The 18,693-nt window shown below is 40.5% G+C and overlaps 1 protein-coding gene and 1 long non-coding RNA gene across 6 annotated transcripts; one reads left to right on the forward strand and one right to left on the reverse strand.

Moving 5' to 3' along the window:
* The first annotated feature begins 36 nt into the window (after window positions 1-36).
* Window positions 37-8,476, forward strand: ANKRA2 (ankyrin repeat family A member 2). Of its 4 annotated transcripts, none has more exons than XM_032676561.1 (9): window positions 37-76; window positions 779-1,167; window positions 3,119-3,277; window positions 4,638-4,703; window positions 6,084-6,181; window positions 6,343-6,468; window positions 6,862-6,928; window positions 7,018-7,098; window positions 8,141-8,476. In XM_032676561.1, exons 2-9 carry the CDS (start codon window positions 879-881, stop codon window positions 8,194-8,196), a joined length of 942 nt encoding a protein of 313 aa, XP_032532452.1. In that variant the 5' UTR covers window positions 37-76; window positions 779-878; the 3' UTR covers window positions 8,197-8,476. The 4 variants fall into 4 exon arrangements, with proteins under 4 accessions (XP_032532452.1, XP_032532453.1, XP_032532454.1 ...); XM_032676562.1 differs by having other exon boundaries at window positions 74-125; XM_032676563.1 differs by lacking the exon at window positions 37-76 and adding an exon at window positions 121-143.
* Window positions 8,477-10,496: 2,020 nt separating this feature from the next.
* Window positions 10,497-18,077, reverse strand: LOC116781032. Of its 2 annotated transcripts, none has more exons than XR_004354750.1 (3): window positions 16,562-18,077; window positions 11,833-11,990; window positions 10,497-11,029 (listed from the first exon to the last, which is right to left on the reverse strand). It is a non-coding gene; the product is annotated as an uncharacterized LOC116781032 (long non-coding RNA). The 2 variants fall into 2 exon arrangements; XR_004354749.1 differs by having other exon boundaries at window positions 16,485-18,077.
* Between the last annotated feature and the right edge of the window lie 616 nt (window positions 18,078-18,693).

Consider the following 18,693-nt stretch of genomic DNA (forward strand, 5'->3'; position numbering starts at 1 on the left):
GGCAGCGGGGGCGCACAGGCAGCGCGTCATCGCGCGTCACTTCCCCGCCCGCGGCGGCCGAGGGAGCGCGGCCCGGGTGAGGCCGGGACGGGCCGGCGGGAGAGGGGACGTGGGGTAGCGGGAAGGTGGGAGCGGTGTTGGAGGTACCGGCATCTGTGGGACTGCCAGGTTGGAGCGGTTTCCGGGTGGCGGGTGCTTCGCCCCCCTCCAGGGCGCAGGGAGGGCTCCAGGCGTGCCCGCGGCTGCGGCGGATCCCCTCCCGATCGGAGGTTTCCCGCGGTCCTGTGAGCAAGCCCCTGCTATCCCGGGGTGTCTGCCGTCGGTGTGGAAGGGATTTGGGGTTTTTCCTGCGTGTGTGGTAGCAGCCGTTTATTTTACGCAGGTTGCAAAAAGACACAAAGGGGCTTAAAGTCACTTTAGCTTTTCATTCAAATTTGATGTTTTTAGGAAATAAAATCATCTTTATGAGCTTTTTCGTGGTTTAGTATAAACCAGATTGGTTCTGGTGAGGGGGTTTTTGTTACAACCAGACAAATATTCTGAAGCATCACTTAGATGAAACTTCTACTGGCTTCATTATGGAATTTGGTTTAAACATCCACGTGATAAAATGTCAGTGGAGAATTCAGTCATTAGATTGTGACAGCAACAAGATTGATATTTCACCAATGTTTTGACTGTCAAAACTAAATACCATAAAATTAAATGAAGCCAAATTTGGTGTATTTTTATTCATTGTTTCACCAGAACGTTCTTAACCTGTGTTACGTTTGTTCAGTTGCAGCTTGTTCAAAAAACTGGACTTGGCTGGACAGAATTGGACTTAGCTGGAAACTGTGAAGAAACATTTTGCATGAAACTTTTACGTGATTGAAGCCATGGCATCGTCAACAAACTTAGACGTTGGGGCCCAGTTAATTGTGGAAGAATGTACCACGAGCTACAGCCTGCCGCCCATGCCAGACATTAAAGTGGAGCATCAGCTAGACTCCAGCACAGAGGAAGGCCCAGCTCAGAGTGTCACCATGGGGATGAAATTCATTTTGCCCAATAGATTTGATATGAATGTCTGCTCACGATTTGTGAAATCTCTGAATGAGGAGGACAGTAAAAATATTCAAGACCAAGTCAACTCTGACCTTGAAGTCGCATCTGTCTTATTTAAAGGTTGAATTTATGGTACAAATTGTTGTCTGTGGACTGTGTCATCCTGTTAAACTATTATGTTTTCTTTAAAAAAAATCCACTACCTTATATGTGGTATTCCCCTTCTTATTATATGATTAATGGATTATTAATGTAAAATTAATTTCCACCAAGATTATTTTTTAAGTCACATTTCAGTTTTTCTTTTAAATTGAAAAAGCAGTGGCACAAAAAGCCCAAGTTAACAAGAGCTGATGCTGATCATGGAAACATTAGCGTAGCATGTCCTACAACAGTATGGATCTTCACAAAACACTACTGAAAGCACTATGCAATCACTTTAATTTCAGTAGCTTTTAGCGGCATGTTTTATCTTTTCACTAGTATGAGGAAAAAATAATGTAGGTCTTGTGGTTGCTTGTTTAATCAGTGTGGCTGTACAAGGCCTGTGGTTGTAGAAATGGGCTTGTCAGTTCAGCTTCACGCTACTTGAAAGCAAAAGCCGCTCCAGTTCTGAATGCCTGCAGCTAATCCAGCCATTGCTGGGCAGCTTCATCAGAACTGATCCATGCTTTTCCACAGCTGGGGATATTGATACAGAACAAAATTAAGTCTTTAATTTACTTCCTCTTAACAACTGGGGTTTCTGGCACTTGCTGTCATATCTCAGACATGGTGTGTCTTCTCCTGAGGTTGAATGTCACCCATTTCCTGAAACAAATGCAAACACAGGCCTATTGTGAATTTTGATGGTTTCACTGATCGGTATTGTTGGGCTGCAGTTCAGCCATTGTAGTTTTCAGACTTTTTTGATTTGGAGGCCCTAAGTGCTCACCAGCAGACCCGCAGGTCTGAGCAGCAGATGTAGATCTGTCAGCAATAAGCAGTTTACTGTCTTAGAAGTAGTCCTGCAGATCCAGGGACCACAGGTCAAAATCTGTAGTAGGGCACTTAGTGAAGTCAGCTGTAGCTATTTGATTGGCAAACAAAATGTAATGTAATTTTTATTCTGTGAAACTGTACTCCTTTTAGTTGGTTCTTTCCCAGAATTTGTGCATGGGTTTATGATCACAAAGTTCTCTATGGTGTTAATTCAGTGTGTTTGTTAATTAGCTTCCAGGCATTAATTACTGCTTCACACTGGTGTCAAATCAATGTGGAGTTTAATCCTTCAATGTCTTTCCAATATTTAATCAGTTAGCTTCTTAAAAATTTCTTGGCTTCTCAGCTACTTCTCAAAACCAAAAGCAACTTTTGAGAATTAGAAGCCAAGGCAACATATAAATATATTCTGTAGTAAAATGCCATTAGCTTCCAAGAGAAAGCAAGGAAGGTTAGTATGAAGGAACACATTAGCACTGCATGACTTCCTGAATTCTAAGTGGTGACCTGCTGTTGCATTTTATATGTTAGTGTGGAACATCTCTTTTCCTGCTGGATAAGTATTCATAAGGCTGTCAAAATATTACCCAGGAGTGGGAAAAGCCCTGCTAAAGAAAGTTAGTGAAGGTCATCTCCACCCAGGCAGTGGACTGGTTAGGAGCAGGCAGAGGCATGATCTGAGCAGTTACCAGACTGCATGTCTGACCAGAGGTGCATCATGTCATTGCGTTGGAGTGTCCGTAAGGATATGACAGGTTGAGTGGAGCCCTCCTACAGATAAATCCATTGCAGGCATGTTGAAAAATCTAGACAAAGGCTTACCTCATTTAGGGATCAACTTGTCTTTGGGTGAGGTTATACCATACTGAATGTATGTGGTAGCAGCATTGTTTTATGCTAGAAATGAATGCAGCCTTTTATTCAACTTTCACAATACACAGTGGAAAAAGCACATGTCAAAAGCTTTCTTAACATGGATTTTAAAGGTCTTGTGATACTGGTGCTTTCTAGTTTGACTTAGAATCTATGGTTTGCTTTTAATGCTCTTATTAGTACTGAAATCTTGTCTGGTTTTTTTTGTTCAATGTAGCCGAATGCAACAGCCACACTTCTCCTTCCCCTGGTATCCAAGTAAGACATGTTTATACTCCATCAACTACTAAGCATTTCTCACCAATAAAACAATCAACTACCCTAACTAACAAACACAGGGGAAACGAAGTCTCTACAACACCTCTGCTTGTAAACTGTAAGTATCCTTCTGCCTTACTAATTATTTTGTGAACTGTATGTTGAATGCTTGACAGATTTTTCCAGTTTTTGGTGTTGCAATGAACTTCAACACAGGAAGAAAACACTTAAATTAGTCTTGTCTAATATCACATGGTTTCAACCACAAAATAGTCATCCACCTTTTGTATTGAATTAATGACTGAAGCTTACTTTCCAGAAAGAATCTAATTATTGATTTAAATAATATAGGTAAAGATTTTTCTCATTTTTTTCTAAGCTGTAAGTTAATGTGCCTCATACACGTTTTCAGAATTTGTGTGTCTTGTAAAATTTATTAAAATTAGATGATTGGTGAGTGCTACAGAATACTGCAAATATGATTGTCATGGATCTTGAAAATCAAGAAAATAGTATTATTTATGGTGGGGGGGTTTTCTGAATTTTCAAGCATTTTCTTTATAAATTAATTTGCTGTAATTTACTTTATCTGTAAATTATTTCCTCTATAAATGATAGGCCTTTTTTTTTTTCAAAAAGCCACTTGCATGGGAAGAATTAAGCTGAAGCTGCAGTGTAGGGCTCTGAATAAAATAAGACGTCTATCTGAAATTTTCATGCAGTGACTGAAGACAGTCACATTTACAACTGATGTAACATTAGCTGATTTCATTATTATATAGTGTGGATAATTTATTACATATTCCCTCCTGAGAATCTTTCAGGCCTGCTCCAAGTTGCAGTTAGGAAAACCATAAACCCATGCAGCTTGCTGTGGGATTGGAGATTTTTTTCTTCATAATCTCTTAAGAATTATTCTGCTTTTAAAACATGGTACCTTATATTAAGGAATTAAAAAAAAAATCCCACAATATTTTCCTTCCTCTTTGTATGTCAGGTTGTATATAATTTTGTAACGTCTGATCTATTCCACGTTGTAGTGAGTGTCACACAAGAGGTTTTGTCTGTTGAATAGCAGGAGAGCTCTCCTGATGTTATGTATATCATTGACATATATAAATTATACATCCTTAATTTATCAAAATACATTTATTTTCATTTGATAAATGGTCTTAATGTGATCTTGGTTTGCTGACCAAGCAGTAGAGAAGAGTGTGGAAAAAGTCAGTGTGGGAAGTATGTATCTTTGTTTTCAAGTATGACTTCTACAATGATTAAAAAATTACCTAAACCTATAGAACTCTTTGAAAACTTCAGTTTTTAAGAGAGTGATTTCAGTTCAGAGTATAAGGTGAAACCTATCTACCCCCTCAAATCCAAGATCAGTAGTGCTCGAGCCAAAGGATATGTTATAGCTTCAGTCAGAGTAGAATGAAAACTGGTGTGTGTAACACATGCTTTTGCTTCCTTTTCTGCAGCTTTATCAGTCCATCAGCTGGCTGCTCAGGGAGAAATGTTATATCTGGCCACACGTATTGAACAAGGTAAGACAGAGGGAGATTAAGTGCCTTTCTTTTTCCTTTGGGCCATTTATATGCTGTTGTATTTGACCTTTCTTTAAAGCTATATTAAAAAATAAGTCCTCAGTTCTGGTACAAATTGAAGGATATTTGACATATCTGTGCTTTGCAGATGTGGACTGTTGTTTCGCATCAGTCTGTTATTCACTCATTGCTATGATTTGCATTTAAATTAAAACATTAGCATTAATAGGAGTAGTAGGTAAATCCTTTCCTCTCACTCCTCTCAAGCTATATAGGTAATCCATGGAAATGAGAAAGGAATCTTAGTTCTAGCAGAGGAATTAATTTTACTTTATTTTTAGATTTTCATTGTAATTTAAAACACATTTCTTCTAATGATGGTTTTCCAATTCTGTTTAATCAGCAGCATAAGGACTTGTGTGCTGCTAATTTAAGCCATGGCTGACACCTGCACTATCATAGTACTACATATTCTGAGTTGTATGGTAGTCTTCAGTGTGGCATTTGTTGTCCACAACACATATACAAAATTTCAACTCTAGATAACATATTAAATTTAGTACTATTTAGTTAATAGTATATTCTTGTTGTACTAATAGTAATTAGCCATGCTTTCAGTGCATCCTCCTTGAAATGTTTACTGGAAAGGAGGTAATGAGTCACTAAGTCTATATACTTTGTAATGAGCCATGTATATGAAAAGCAGATCAATTCTGGAGTGTTGGTAATTATTAAAAATGCTTATTTTGTTACTATGATAAGCATGAGATTTTTAAAGTATAGGTATTTTTTAAAAAATCCAGCTGAACTATTTCAGTCAGCCAATTGTTAAAAAAAGCTTTTTTTTTTTTCCTAGCTGCACTAGATGTAGACCTTAATTATTTTCACAGACCACCTTATTGATTACATGAACTTTGAGGGGAATGAAGTTGTTCTATCTATATTGCTCTATAGGCACATTCTTTACAAGATTGTGTGGCTCACTGTATTGAAAAAAACCACTGCCTACAGTATAATACAGAACGTACCTTTTTATGTTTCACATATCCTTTCTCTTCTTTCCAAAGATAAAGCCCAGATTACAAACAACTTGTAACATTTCTAAATAAAAAGAGTTTATAAAGTTTAAAAACTTAAATTTTAAACTATTAAACTAAAAGTTTAAATTTTACTGTGGTCAGTTGGATGTGTTTTTTTTTCTTGGACAAAGATATTTCCACCACCAATGGGAGAGAATTTTGTTTTTAAAGTTGAGATGCGAATGACTTTTAGGCCACACTGGTACCTGGTGAATATATGGTATTCACCATGGATACATCAACAGCTCACACAGTGCATTAGTGAAAGGGATTACTAAGTTATATATTTTTCTTTAAACAGAAAATTTAATCAATCATAAGGATGAAGAAGGATTTACCCCTCTGATGTGGGCTGCAGCTCATGGGCAGATAGCAGTAGTGGAATTTCTCCTCCAGAATGTAAGGAAAAAACGACACTACATTTTAAATTTATTTACTCATTAGTTCATTTTGCCTTCTTAAGTTTGTCAATGCTGCTATAGAGTTAAATGGTTTAAATTTAAGTTCTATGTAAAACCTCAAATTTGCTTCTTGTTTTTAAATTGATACTTTTATTTCAGGGTGCAGATCCTCAGATCCTGGGGAAGGGGCGAGAAAGTGCCCTCTCACTGGCCTGCAGTAAAGGGTACACAGATATTGTCAAAATGCTGCTTGACTGTGGAGTTGATGTCAATGAGTATGACTGGGTAAGACTCTAGCTTAAATTTATGTCAGAGGGTGCTTTGTTCAGAAAACTGAAGCAGGACATAGCACTGGCTTGGGTTTAAAAATTGTTCTACTTCTTCTGAAATATTTGAGAGTTTCAAAACTTGCATAGGATAAGAGAAGTTGGTTCTGCTAGTTCTGACCTCTTGGGAGAAAAAGAATGAGATTAATGCTGGCTCCCTGTAGAAGTGTGAGCTTAAAGTTTAAAAAATAGACAAAAAAAGATGGAAGTTGTGAAGATCCAAAACAACCTCATTTTCATAAAATCTATGAAGTCTCTTACTGATACATAGAAGCATATTGGTGTGTTAGGGAATTAAAATCACAGACTGTTTAATCACTAAGTGTCTTAAGGCATTTCTCTGCTTCTGCAGAATGGAGGCACGCCCTTACTATATGCAGTACATGGGAACCATGTGAAATGTGTAAAAATTCTCCTTGGTAAGCAGACTGTCCAAACAGAATTACCGGTAATAATGTACTATCAGTTGTCATTGTCAGAAATACAAGTCTGTTCCTATTTTACTTAGAAAATGGTGCTGATCCAACTATCGAAACAGATGCTGGCTATAATTCCATGGATTTGGCTGTAGCCTTGGGCTATCGGAGTGGTGAGTATTGCAAATGTAAACTCTTCTAAAAAAATTTTAGTTTTTACAGCTCCTTGTATATGTAGCTGCTGTAATGGCCTGGTAGAGGTTTTGCAGCATTCAACATGTTACCTGTCCTACAAGTCTTAATACACCTAAATGAATCAGGCCAAAGTGGGTAGGGGCTTCCATCCCTTTTTCAGAAAGCCAGGTACCTAGTAAGAAAATGTCCCTGACCTGGATCTGCATCAGTGGGCACAAATATCGGTGTTTAGGGCTGATGCAGCCATGATTTAGACAAGGGGAGCCGAGCTGCTCCCCCATCCCTGTACAAGCAGTGTGTTGCACTGGACAATTTTAAGAGGCCTGCAGCTGTCCTGAACCCCTCACTCTGGTTGACTGGCATGTAATGATGTAGTTTGCAAAACCTTCTTCCCCTGTCAGACCAGCTCTATCTCTAGTTTGTCTTGGAGGCACACAGTAACAGGATCAGTAGTGAATATACTACCTCACTTGGTTATGGAAAACAGAAGCATTGTTTTTTTTCCTCATGCTGCCTTCATTTTGAAAGCTGTGAAATGTCTGCCATCACAGAAATGAACTGAACCAAAAAATACTCCCAGCACTGGATGTGCTGCTTCTCCAAGCAGAGCCCTGTGCTTATAAATGAGCCAGTAACTTCACAGATGTCTAGATGTAGGACTGCTTTGAAAGCTCAATCTCAGAATGTTCCACAGAAGACATTCCTAATAATTTTTTTCCCTACTTTCCATTTGTAGGCTAAAAATTTGCTTTCCATATGCTATCAACCTATTCAAACCACAGAACAGATGAGGACCCCCAAAACCCATCATCTGCCTTCCTGGATGTATTGTTTTTGCATTATATAAGGCTTTTATTTTCTGAAGGGATGCAAACCCTCTTCACAGAGTAAATTATTCCTGTCTGGCTTTTAATAAATCATTATGGAGGACAAGCAGGCATCTGGCAGAAAAAACAGTACAACCCTAAAAAATGAAAAAAAATGAACACTGATTAACCTCATCTTTTTTCTCTGCTTTAGTTCAACAGGTTATTGAGTCTCATTTATTAAGGCTACTTCAAAATATCAAGGAATAAGGGTTGGCTCTTCTTTGGGTGAGAGTTCTTGGCTTGGAGATTTGAACTGCTTTTTAGCCCTGTAATCGGTGAAAAAGGTTGGTTGTTTTGTAACTTTACCTCAGTTCAACTATTTGCTGATTTTAGTTAAACTATTTAGTATTCTTCCTCTTCTTTCATTGTTACTCATGCAAATATGTAGTGTCATCCTTTTCTTAATATATTTTATATAATTTTAGAAGAAAAAGTCAGTTGTCATGCATGAAAGTCTTTGTAAATAAATCCAGTTTTGACCATCTAAATGTTTACACTGAATGCAGTGGGTGACACTGTGCCAAGTGTCCTACTTCGTCACATCACTGATACGTATTCACATGATGAAATGTGTTTAGGTATTGAGGTATATCACCACAGAAGATAGATGTCTTTATTGTTATTAATACTAACTAGTGTGTGTGATAGTTTGTGATATTCTCAGTTCATATTTGTCCTGGCTCTGGCCAGGACAGGTTTAATTTTTCCAGTAGGCAGGAGGGGGCATGGCTGGGACCCTTTGTCATTACCAGGGGCGCAGGGGAGTCTCTTTCAGAGAGAAGAGGTTCCTTTCACTTGGGGTGGTGTGGCTGCAGAGGAGTCGGGTCAAGCATTTTTGCATGTCTACTTTTTTTTGTATACTTTTGTTATTAATATTGTTATTAATATTGTTATTAATACTGTTCGTTTTCGTATCTCATTGCTGTTTCTAGTAAATTGCTTTTTTTCTCAACCTGTGATCCTTACCTTTTGTGCCTCCAATTCCCCTTTCCATCTGGCCTCGGAGGGAGGGGAGAGGGGGTGGGGGAGTGAGCGAGCGGCAGCATGATTTGGAGGGTCTCATCAGGAACACTACATTGGGGAGTACCCTTCCTAAACCAGGACAGCCTTATTTGGCACCCAATGTGGGGCACAAAGGGTTGAAATAACAACAGATCTGGCCAGAGCAGGTTGGAAATAAAATTGATTTAAGCATTTGTTTTATTGGGTGCGGAGACACTGGTCACAACGTTCCTTAGTCTGTTCGTGTGGCTGAGGTACCTAACCCTGTATATATTCTCATTTGTGCCCCTCATGATGTAATTTTTTTAGAGTAGGAAGAGGGATCAGGATCGCTTTGTTAATGTACTGTGGGATATCAGTTTATGGCATGATAACATCAAGGACAGTGAGGGTCATTTGGGATATGTATCCAGTGCTGCTCTCCTATCCTTACCTTGGGTGCTGCCTATGGGAGCCCATTAGTAATTGTACCTAGTCTGTGGGTGGAACAGGGAAGGATGATTTTCCCCAGCTTTTCAACCCCTTTTTCTACTTCAAGCGTGTTACAACAGCTTTTGAGAATTGTGAATTGCCTCTGGATATTGAGGAAAGCATGATTTTGTTGCTAAGTCTGCCAGGTCTCCTCAGTGCAGTCCACACCATGTTTAGAATCAAGGTAGAGATTTCTAGGAAGGTCATTCAGAGATCTGCAGTGAGTCATGAGTGACATGGGGATAAAATGGCCAGCTTTGGAAGGATTACTCTGCTCTAACGGTTTGGAAGTTCACCTCTGAGCAATTACAGGACCCTGATAAAGTGGTAGAATATGTGAAGGAAAAATGTTGTGGCAACTTGAAAGAGGCACAAAGTTATGCAATGTGCTGGGCCCTGGCTACTATTTATCAGACACTGATGGTCACTAGATGGCATCCTCAGGGGGAGGAGGAGGAAAAGCAGAACAATAGGCACTGTAGCCACTCAAACTGCAGCTGAACCACAGGAACAACTCGTGCTGGTAGCAGTCCCACCTATACAGAAGAAATCCAAGACCAAATCAGTTCACAAAGTGAGGGATGAAGAGGAAGCAGGCCCTCATGACAGGAGGAAGAGCCAGGGCTAGAGATTTCTGTCTGATCCCTATCCCTGGGTGAGCTGTAAGGTATGCAGAAATATTTCAGTCACCAGTTGGGTGAGCTCCTGGTGACCTGGCTGCTCCAATGCTGGGATATCGCAGCCCACAATATGACACTAGACGGTAGTGAAGCCAAGAAACTGGAATCCCTGTCCTGGGATGTGGGAATTAAAAGAGGATTGGGAAGAGGAATCTCTCAGCCTCTGGAGGCAACTCCTGTCAAGCAGGAGGGAAAGTTATTTTCTCAAGGATGGTCTAATAGTGCACCCAAGCAGGTGGAAGACCATGAAGAAAAGTAACCAGTACAAGGTATCCAGTCCTGAGAGAATCAGCTGTGCTGGTGGTAAGCTACAGAGATTCAAATAGTGAGCAGAGGTGTACACAATGGTGGAGCACACCATTGTCATATACCAATTTATTTGCATTCATGTCTGTTACAACCCACCTCTGAGGACAAGGATAATTCAAGTTAATACATCCCTTTGGGCAGATTAGAGTGAAAAGACACTGAATGACCAGTGTTTATAAATATGTAGGTATATATATGTATGTAGGGTTTATTTTAGAACAGGCTGGTTGCGATGGAGAGCAGGTATGTAGCCCTTTTAGTTATTATTATCTAAAGTAATAAAATAATATAAAAGCATAAAAATATCACTTAAGAAAATATAAGGAAAAGAAAGGAAGGATAAGAGTAGAAAGATATCACCACCCGTGGATCCAGTGACAAGACTTGATTGTTGCTATTTCAATGTCTGTTGGTCAAAGTGATGGTTGCAGTCTTGATCCATCATGGATGGGAGAAAGCCCACAAAACACAGAGTTCAACGGGTTAATATACCTTTAGGTTTACTTGGGAATGCCCTGGTAACTCCCCTGGGGGTGGAGCTTTACACTCTGATTCAGCAGTGTAGATCACCTGCGGTCCTGTGGTGGAAAGATCCAGAAATGAGTCTGGGGGTGCTTTAGGGGTCTTTGATGGTTTATGACACCTTCTAAGACATGACAGCTGCCTCTCATGTCAGTGTATTTGAGCCAATTATGCCCCATCAGAAGGGATGAATACCTTCAGGCCCATATATGAATGCCCCAATATCTCCCCTGGGGGAGTTTTACAACTGAGCCAATTGTAGAGGGGAGGACACTGGCATGATGAAAAGCACCATCCCACCTTGAAGGATCAGCCTCTTCCCTTATCTGACTTAAAACGCTGTTTCTTGCTAAACAAAGGTTGATTTGTCATCATTATCCTCTGCTGCTCATGCCCTCTGCATCAGAGGTTTCACCACTACACACCCAAAATTCTCCTCTCCCCCTCGGCAGGGAGCTGCAAACCCAGGCCCAGCAAAGCACCCTGCCACCTCCACAAATGGCTGATTGATTGTTTTGAGTCATTAACCATTAACATTTCCGTCTTTCACAATATCAGTGAAAGAAGGAGGAAAACAGTGCTCCAGTGACTACCTGACTCCAGCAATATGAAGATCATCCTTTTTACTCCCTACCAATCTGTACCTTGGCTGTGGAAAGACTGTCCAAGAATGGACAGATTTGAAAGACTTGCACAAACGAGAGGAAATGTCCCATGCCCCACCGGTATGGACCAGAGCTTCTGCTACTGGGAGCAAGCACCCCCCCGTTTGAGAGAGTGGGTACACACCACAAGGTAACCTGTGTTTTTATCTGCATGACCAAGGAGAGGACATGAGGAAGGGGGATGGAAAACCCACCTCTGTCCTAGCAGATGGGTACATGAGTTGAGAGGAAGAACAACTACTGCAGGAAATTCTTCAAGGATAAATGCTGCTCCAGTTTCCAGTGGGCAAGTCCTCTGACGGAATAGAAGGGCTGATGTTGTTTCTGGTCCTCTTGAAAGAACATCCAGTTCCTATTTACAAGAAGTGAGCAACAAGTACTATAAACCAGAACTAGAGAGGCCATGCCTCCAGCCAGGTACTGGAAAGGGACAGTTGGATCTACTGGACTAGATTGTGCCAGGCTCCAGTGGCCTGGCACATCAGACCCAAAAGGGTATAAGGCTTTAGTTGACACTGGCACACAATGCCATCAAGATGCCTGATGCCATCAAGATATGCAGGGGCAGAATCCATCTTTATTTCTGGGGTAACAGGGGGATCCCAACAGCTGACTGTACTGGAAGCTCAAGTGAGCTTGACTGGGAGTGAATGGCAAGAACACCCTGTTATGACTGGCCCAGAGGCCCCATGTATCTTTGGCAAAGATTACTTCAGGAGAGGGTACTTCAAGGACCCAAAAGGGCATTGTTGGGCTTTTGAGATAGCTGCTGTGGAGACAGAGAAAATTAGACAGCTGAATACCTTGCCTGGTCTCTCAGAGGACCCTTCTGCTGTGGGACTGCTGAGGGTGGAAGAACAACAGGTACTGATCTCTACTATATCAGTGCCCCATCAGCAATACTGCACCAACCAGGGCGCTGTGACCCCCATCCATGAAATGATTTGTGAACTGGAGAGCCAGGGGGTGGTCAGCAAGGCTCACTCACCCTTTAATAGTCAGTCTTATATGGCCAGTGCGTAAGTCCAGTGGAGAGTGGACACTGACCGTCTCCATGGCCTGAACAAAGTCACACCTCCACTGAGTGTCGCTGTGCCCAACATGCAACACTTCAGTATGAGCTGGAGTCCAAGGAAGCAAAGTGACAACACCACTGGTATCCTAGGTAGAAATTTCCTTGGTATAAGAAAGCCTAATTGCAAGTACAGAAATTCTTAGCTCCTAAATATCTTTCATGCAGTGGCTGAAAGGAGGCATCAGCTGTATAGGAAGAGAAACCACAGTCTACTGCATTCCAGCCTTCTTCACCCACAGTGTAGTCCTTTGGATCATACAATATGATTAAGGGACCCATAAGGATCACTGAGTCACACTCACTGCTCCTTGCAGGATGATCTTTATAGGTCCCTTCCAACTTGAGATATTCTATGACTACTTCAAATTTAACCATATGACTAAGCATCATCCAGATGCTCCCTGAACTTGACAGGCTTGGAGACTACTTTCCTGGGGAGCCTGTTCCAGTGATCAACCACCCTCTCAGCGAAGAGCCTTTCCCAAATGTCCAGTCTAAACTTTCACTGATGCACTTTCATTCCATGTCCTTATGTCCTATGACTGGTGACCAGAGGGACCAGTGCCTGCCCCTCTGCTTCCCCTCATGAGGAAGCTGTAGGCTGCCATAAGGTCACTGCAGTCTCCTCCAGGCTGAACAGACCAAGTGCCCTCAGCTCCTCCTCATACAGCTTCCCCTCAAGGCCCTTCACCATCTTTGTTGCCCTCCTTTGGACACTCTCTAATAGCTCAATACCTTTCTTATTTTGTGCTGCCCAAAACTGCACACGATATTTAAGGTGAGGCCACCCCAGTGCAGAGCAGAGCGGGACAATCCCCTCCCTTGACCGGCTGCCTGATGCTCCCCCCTCACAACACAGCTGGCCCTCCTGGCTGCCAGGGCACTGCTGACTCATATTCAACTTGCCCCCAGCCCAAAACCTCACATCTCTTTCTGCAAGGCCGTCCTCCAGCTTCTTGTCCTCCAGTTTCAGGAATGTCTCACTATAGTTGTTGTTTAGTTGTTTAGTTAAAACAGCAATTAGGATTTTGAAATTAATTGAAAAAAATCAGGTAATGTTAACGGATTTTCTGGAACCCCTGCACTTAAAGCTACAGTGAATGATGGGACATGATATTTGTGCAGTTTTGCACAAATAATAGATAAGCCTTTGAAAGAGACTTTTCAGCAGCTTTTGCCCAACAGTACATAGGGTTTCCCCATGAAGTATTCACGTTTCCATGAGCATTTCTCCATTGTGTCCACTAGAGGTCTGGAATCTACTGACAACCATACACCCCGAATCCCTGCGTTCTTCCCCAGTCCATGGGTGGTAAGCCCAGTCTCCAGTTTGCTCTCACTTAGAGTTCACAATAGATAACTGAACCCAAGTAAGTTACTATATTCCTATTATAGTGTCTCTGCCTTGCTTGTTTTTGTATTTGAAAAGCATTCCATACCCAAAAGAAATTAATACCATTTAAAGTACATGCACTGTGATCCTGACCAAAGATACTGGAAGGCTGGAGAACAATCCAGCCAGGTTCTCTGAGTCAGAGCCACAGAAATAATGAATTAAAAATGTTAACTTTGAAATAACAGAGTGATTGAATATATAATAGGGGAAAATGTGGGAAAAAAACCCCAAACCTACATGGATTAAACCTGAATTTCTGGCTAAATTTCTCTCTGACTCTGTACTGATATATCTGTGGTGCATAGAAAGTTTACATCAGGTCAGAATTAACCTCTGAAAGGTTGTGTGAGAGCCAGTCCAGAGATCCATTTCTTTCATGAAGCTGAAATCTGAAATGGAATAAACCTTAAGGGAGATGAAGCTAAAAAATGTAACTGGCCTTGCAGGTGTTGGTGAAATCCTTGCTGCATTGAGTATTACGTGTCTCCTAGGCTTTGACGCCTGTATTCTTATGTAGCATTTACACCACTTTTATTGTATGATTAAATCAGATGAAAGAAACAGCAAATCTGGCATGCCTTGGAAGCAACAGGGAAAATGTTTCATAATCAAAATCCAGAAAAATACATCTTCTTGTAAGTAATTTTAAAGTAACATGAAGTGGCAATTACCATAAAGTTGCATATTAAAAATACTGAGATTTAATCATTCTAAAAACAAATGCTGAACTGCCATGTGTGTTGAAAAGCAATGCAAATAAAATGCAAATTGTCTTTTCTTGAAATACCATAACCTGAACCATTTCTTCTTAAAGACATCTCATATATAGACAAGCTACATAAGTATGCATAAGGAACAAAATTTCCTTTTTCTGAATTATTTGTGTTACAGGAAAATACTTGTTCTAAATAAACCTTCAGTATCTGCTTGTATTTTGTCTTGAATTTCAGTCAGCAATGAGTTAATATATAAGAAGTAAAACTTCTTAACTATTGCCTGAAAACATACCCTAGAAAATACATTTATTAATTATATGCAAAGACATTGGAATAGAGGAATTCTAGATTAAGAAAACAAAATGTAAAATTTCTTTCATCTTTTTGTTGTAGAAATTCAAGCAATTGTCAGATAGTCATCACCATGCCTGCCACAAGAGTGAGTACAAAGGTGAAAATGGTAATCTTTCAGAAGGTGTTTCCTCCATTTTGTACAGTTTAACATTATGCTGCTAAAATGGAATTGAAGATTTCTGTATCTCTTGTGAGGGCCCTGCAGGGATCAGCCAGCACTATTTCATAAGATATGATTCAGACACCCTGAGGAAAACTTAGTCAAGAGTTAGCAACTGGGAAGGGGGAAAAAAAAAATCTATGCGAAGCAGCAGCTTTACTCGCAGGAAAAAAATCCCTGTCAAAAGAGCAGAGACAGCTGTTGATTATGCAATACTAACAGCATGCTTCGCTCCACATACTTTGTGTTCCTCTGATGCACAACACTGATTGTTTGTTTCTCTTGGTGTAAATACTTCTCAGTATTCACTTTTCTTTGTTTATAGTGGTAAAATTTGTAAAGCCCCTGATTCAGCACTGGTGTTTTGAAATGTCAGTCTGCTGATTTTGCTTTAGTGAAGGATTTCTGTAGCCTTTGATGGCAGTGAGGAGATATTAGGACTTACCTTTTGAACCACACCCATGAGTCCAAAGGCAGCCAGTGTTTCCTTGCCACAAGACCAGGAGTTTGAAAATTCTGCAGTCAACATCTTAATTCCAACTGATTCTCTCCAAACATTTTACCAAAAGCTCTTGCCAATCTAATTTCTTACAGTAATGTTAATCTTTTACATTTGAACTTCAATGACAGTATACTGTCTTTCAGAGTGTTAGTAAACAAGTTGCTTTTCCTGATTAACTACATTATTTTTGCCAAATTCAATGTGCAGCATGTAATCACAGATGCCATGAACTCTGCTCACAAAGCAGGTTGCCAGCAGTTTCATGTAGCAGTAACAGCCAAATGCTTCAGAGCTGCACAAAGTCTTTGTCTTATTCATTCCTGTTTGACTTTGCAGGGGATTCTGGTTAATCATGTACAATGTTAGCATTACTATTTGCATGTAAATTTGATGAGCACTTTGTAACACTCTTCCCTGTCTGCTCTGGTTTTCCCTGAGGCTGTTACTAGTTCCACTCTGTTGCCTTCTTTGTTCATCTGTCTTGTACTTTGAATTCCCCACTTGTATTTCTGAGACAGTTACAGAAAGCAGCAACCTCCTGCCAGACCTTCCCAGGGTAGAGCCTAATCTCCCTTCAGCCCTCCTGTGGGTTTTTCCTTGGTATTAAAAAAAAAAAAAAAAGAAAAGAAAATCAGTATCTTACACCTCCTTATGCCACACAGGGAGCAGGTGCCCACAGCAGGGAGCCAAGTGATGGAAGATGGGGCCTCTGCTCTTCACCTTTTGCATGATCCAGGCAAGGTGACCACAGCTCCCCACTCTGGTACCAGAGATAAACTCTGTCTGTCCCATTACCATGATGGAAATGCCCCATGGCACTCTTTTTTTCCCAAGAAAATTCAGCAGTTGGTATCCCAATGGTATTCCTGCAGAAAGAAATAATGTTACACAACTCCAAGATGAAAATCAGCCACTTACTCAGCTGAGAAACAATATGAGACAAACTTCTACTTAAGGCATGCACCAGCTTTGCATTTCCAAAGCAACTTCACTGTGTCTTGGTCCTACAATCTGTCTTTAAGCAATCTTGAAGCTTGCTTCTCTAAACCCTGATGCTGCTGCTTAGCTCTCAGCCTGAAAAGACAGCTGTAACTAGAGCCAGAACTAGTACTTATTTTACACAACTGTTTTATAAGACTAGTTGGAACAAAAAATGTCAGAAACAGAGCAAACATGGAAGATTATCTGAATTCAAGGTAACTTGTTTTGCCTAAGCAGTTCATATTCACAGCTCTAGCCCACCCCTAGCATCAACCAGATGCAATTCCATATTCTCAAGAAACTGGAAAGAATATGGGATAGAAAAAAAAGAAGACTGTATTAACTGGGATGATAGACTCAAATATGTTCTGCATTTTTCACCAGTAAGCTGATTGTTAGGGACATTCCAGCAGAGTTTTTCCTGAATACTGTGGACTAGACTTTTTTCCTCTACAACAACAGTATAAATCACTGGAGTGCAGACACTGCCCATCACTAGAATGATCATCATTAGTATTGTTATAGCAGTTCCGCTTGCATGCACCTCCTGCTGTGCAGCACATAATGCTTTCAGGAAGTACACTGCTCCATCTGGCAATGAATGTATATCTGGGTGAATTAGGAATCCAGTCACTTGGAACTTTCAAGATCAAAGATATTGTTAGGGGTTAGTCCTAGGAATGACGTCTGAATAGATCTTTCTGTTGAGGGTTATTTGTCACCAAATTAAGCTAGCAACTCTCCAGGCATATAGGACTGTAAGGCACGTCAGTCAGTCTTCAACAGATGAGCAGTCATGAGGCCAACCATGTATGCAGAAATCAGCAGGGAAAGTTGCAGAGCCCATCAGAAAGGGAACTGGACGCAGCAACAAGGTGGATTACAGCTGTGGGACTGCACTGTATAGCTCATTCTTTTACTGCAAGAATAAACCTAAGTAATCCCCGAATAATCCTCTGAAAAAAAATCCTGACCTGCATTGTGGGAGATATTGTTTTGATTCATTATGCAAATCAACTGTACATGCTCTTTTTTTAGCACTGAAATCAAAGCATAGCAAATACAGCACCATCACATGCTTTATACAGCCTACAAAATTTTCTAGTACATCAGCATTTCTATTTCATAAATAGAAATTAGAGCTTACAGGACAGGATCATTTTCACACAAATTCTAGTATATATCACTTGCAAGCATTTTAGGAGGACCTATCATAGGCTGGACTCAACCTTTGTGTGTTGTCAGCTAGAGGACACTGAATGACATGCAATCTGCAGGGAAACCTGATGTGCCAGAACTTACTCAGGCTTCTAGAACCATGGAAATATGGGCAAGTTCTACCTAAACCCTATAAATCCCAGAACCCTCCCTTTGTAGCCATTAGGTTACATCTAGACTGTCTTAAATGTTACAACCTATACAACTCAACACACAGTTGTTTCTGAAAATGCATCGCAAAACCAGCTTGCTTATCTACTCTGTACCTGTGGTATCATGTCTATCCCAAATACAGGGTAAGATCACAGGTGTAACAACACTGCCATTGTCTCCAAAAATGCTTTTGTGTAGAAGTGTTATGGTTTTCTGTTCCCATAAAATGCAAAGGTTTCAAGAAGGTCCACAGCCTATATGAAAAATATACTGGTGCATCCTTGAACTCTTGCATCCCCCTTGAAATTTCAGTTACAGCCTGCTGACATAGTTGGTCAAATATACTGTATTTCCTGATGAAACCAGAGTGCTATCAATGTGGGACATAATTGAAAAATGGAAAGTAAAAACAACTCCACGTTTTGAAATAATCACCTAATTTTCAAGGTACAAATTATTAAAATAGGACAATGCTAAAATATGAGGAACAAATATAATGG

The sequence above is a fragment of the Chiroxiphia lanceolata genome, chromosome Z (assembly GCF_009829145.1).
Source record: "Chiroxiphia lanceolata isolate bChiLan1 chromosome Z, bChiLan1.pri, whole genome shotgun sequence".
In the NCBI taxonomy this organism is placed as follows: Eukaryota; Metazoa; Chordata; class Aves; order Passeriformes; family Pipridae; genus Chiroxiphia; species Chiroxiphia lanceolata.

Bases quoted from the DNA above. Each gene is read 5' to 3' on its own strand.
- ANKRA2 (XM_032676561.1), top strand. From the start codon at position 879: ATGGCATCGTCAACAAACTTAGACGTTGGGGCCCAGTTAATTGTGGAA. The intron at 1,168-3,118 runs GTTGAATTTATG...TGTTCAATGTAG, and splicing joins CGCATCTGTCTTATTTAAAG to CCGAATGCAACAGCCACACT. The intron at 6,469-6,861 runs GTAAGACTCTAG...CTGCTTCTGCAG, and splicing joins ATGTCAATGAGTATGACTGG to AATGGAGGCACGCCCTTACT.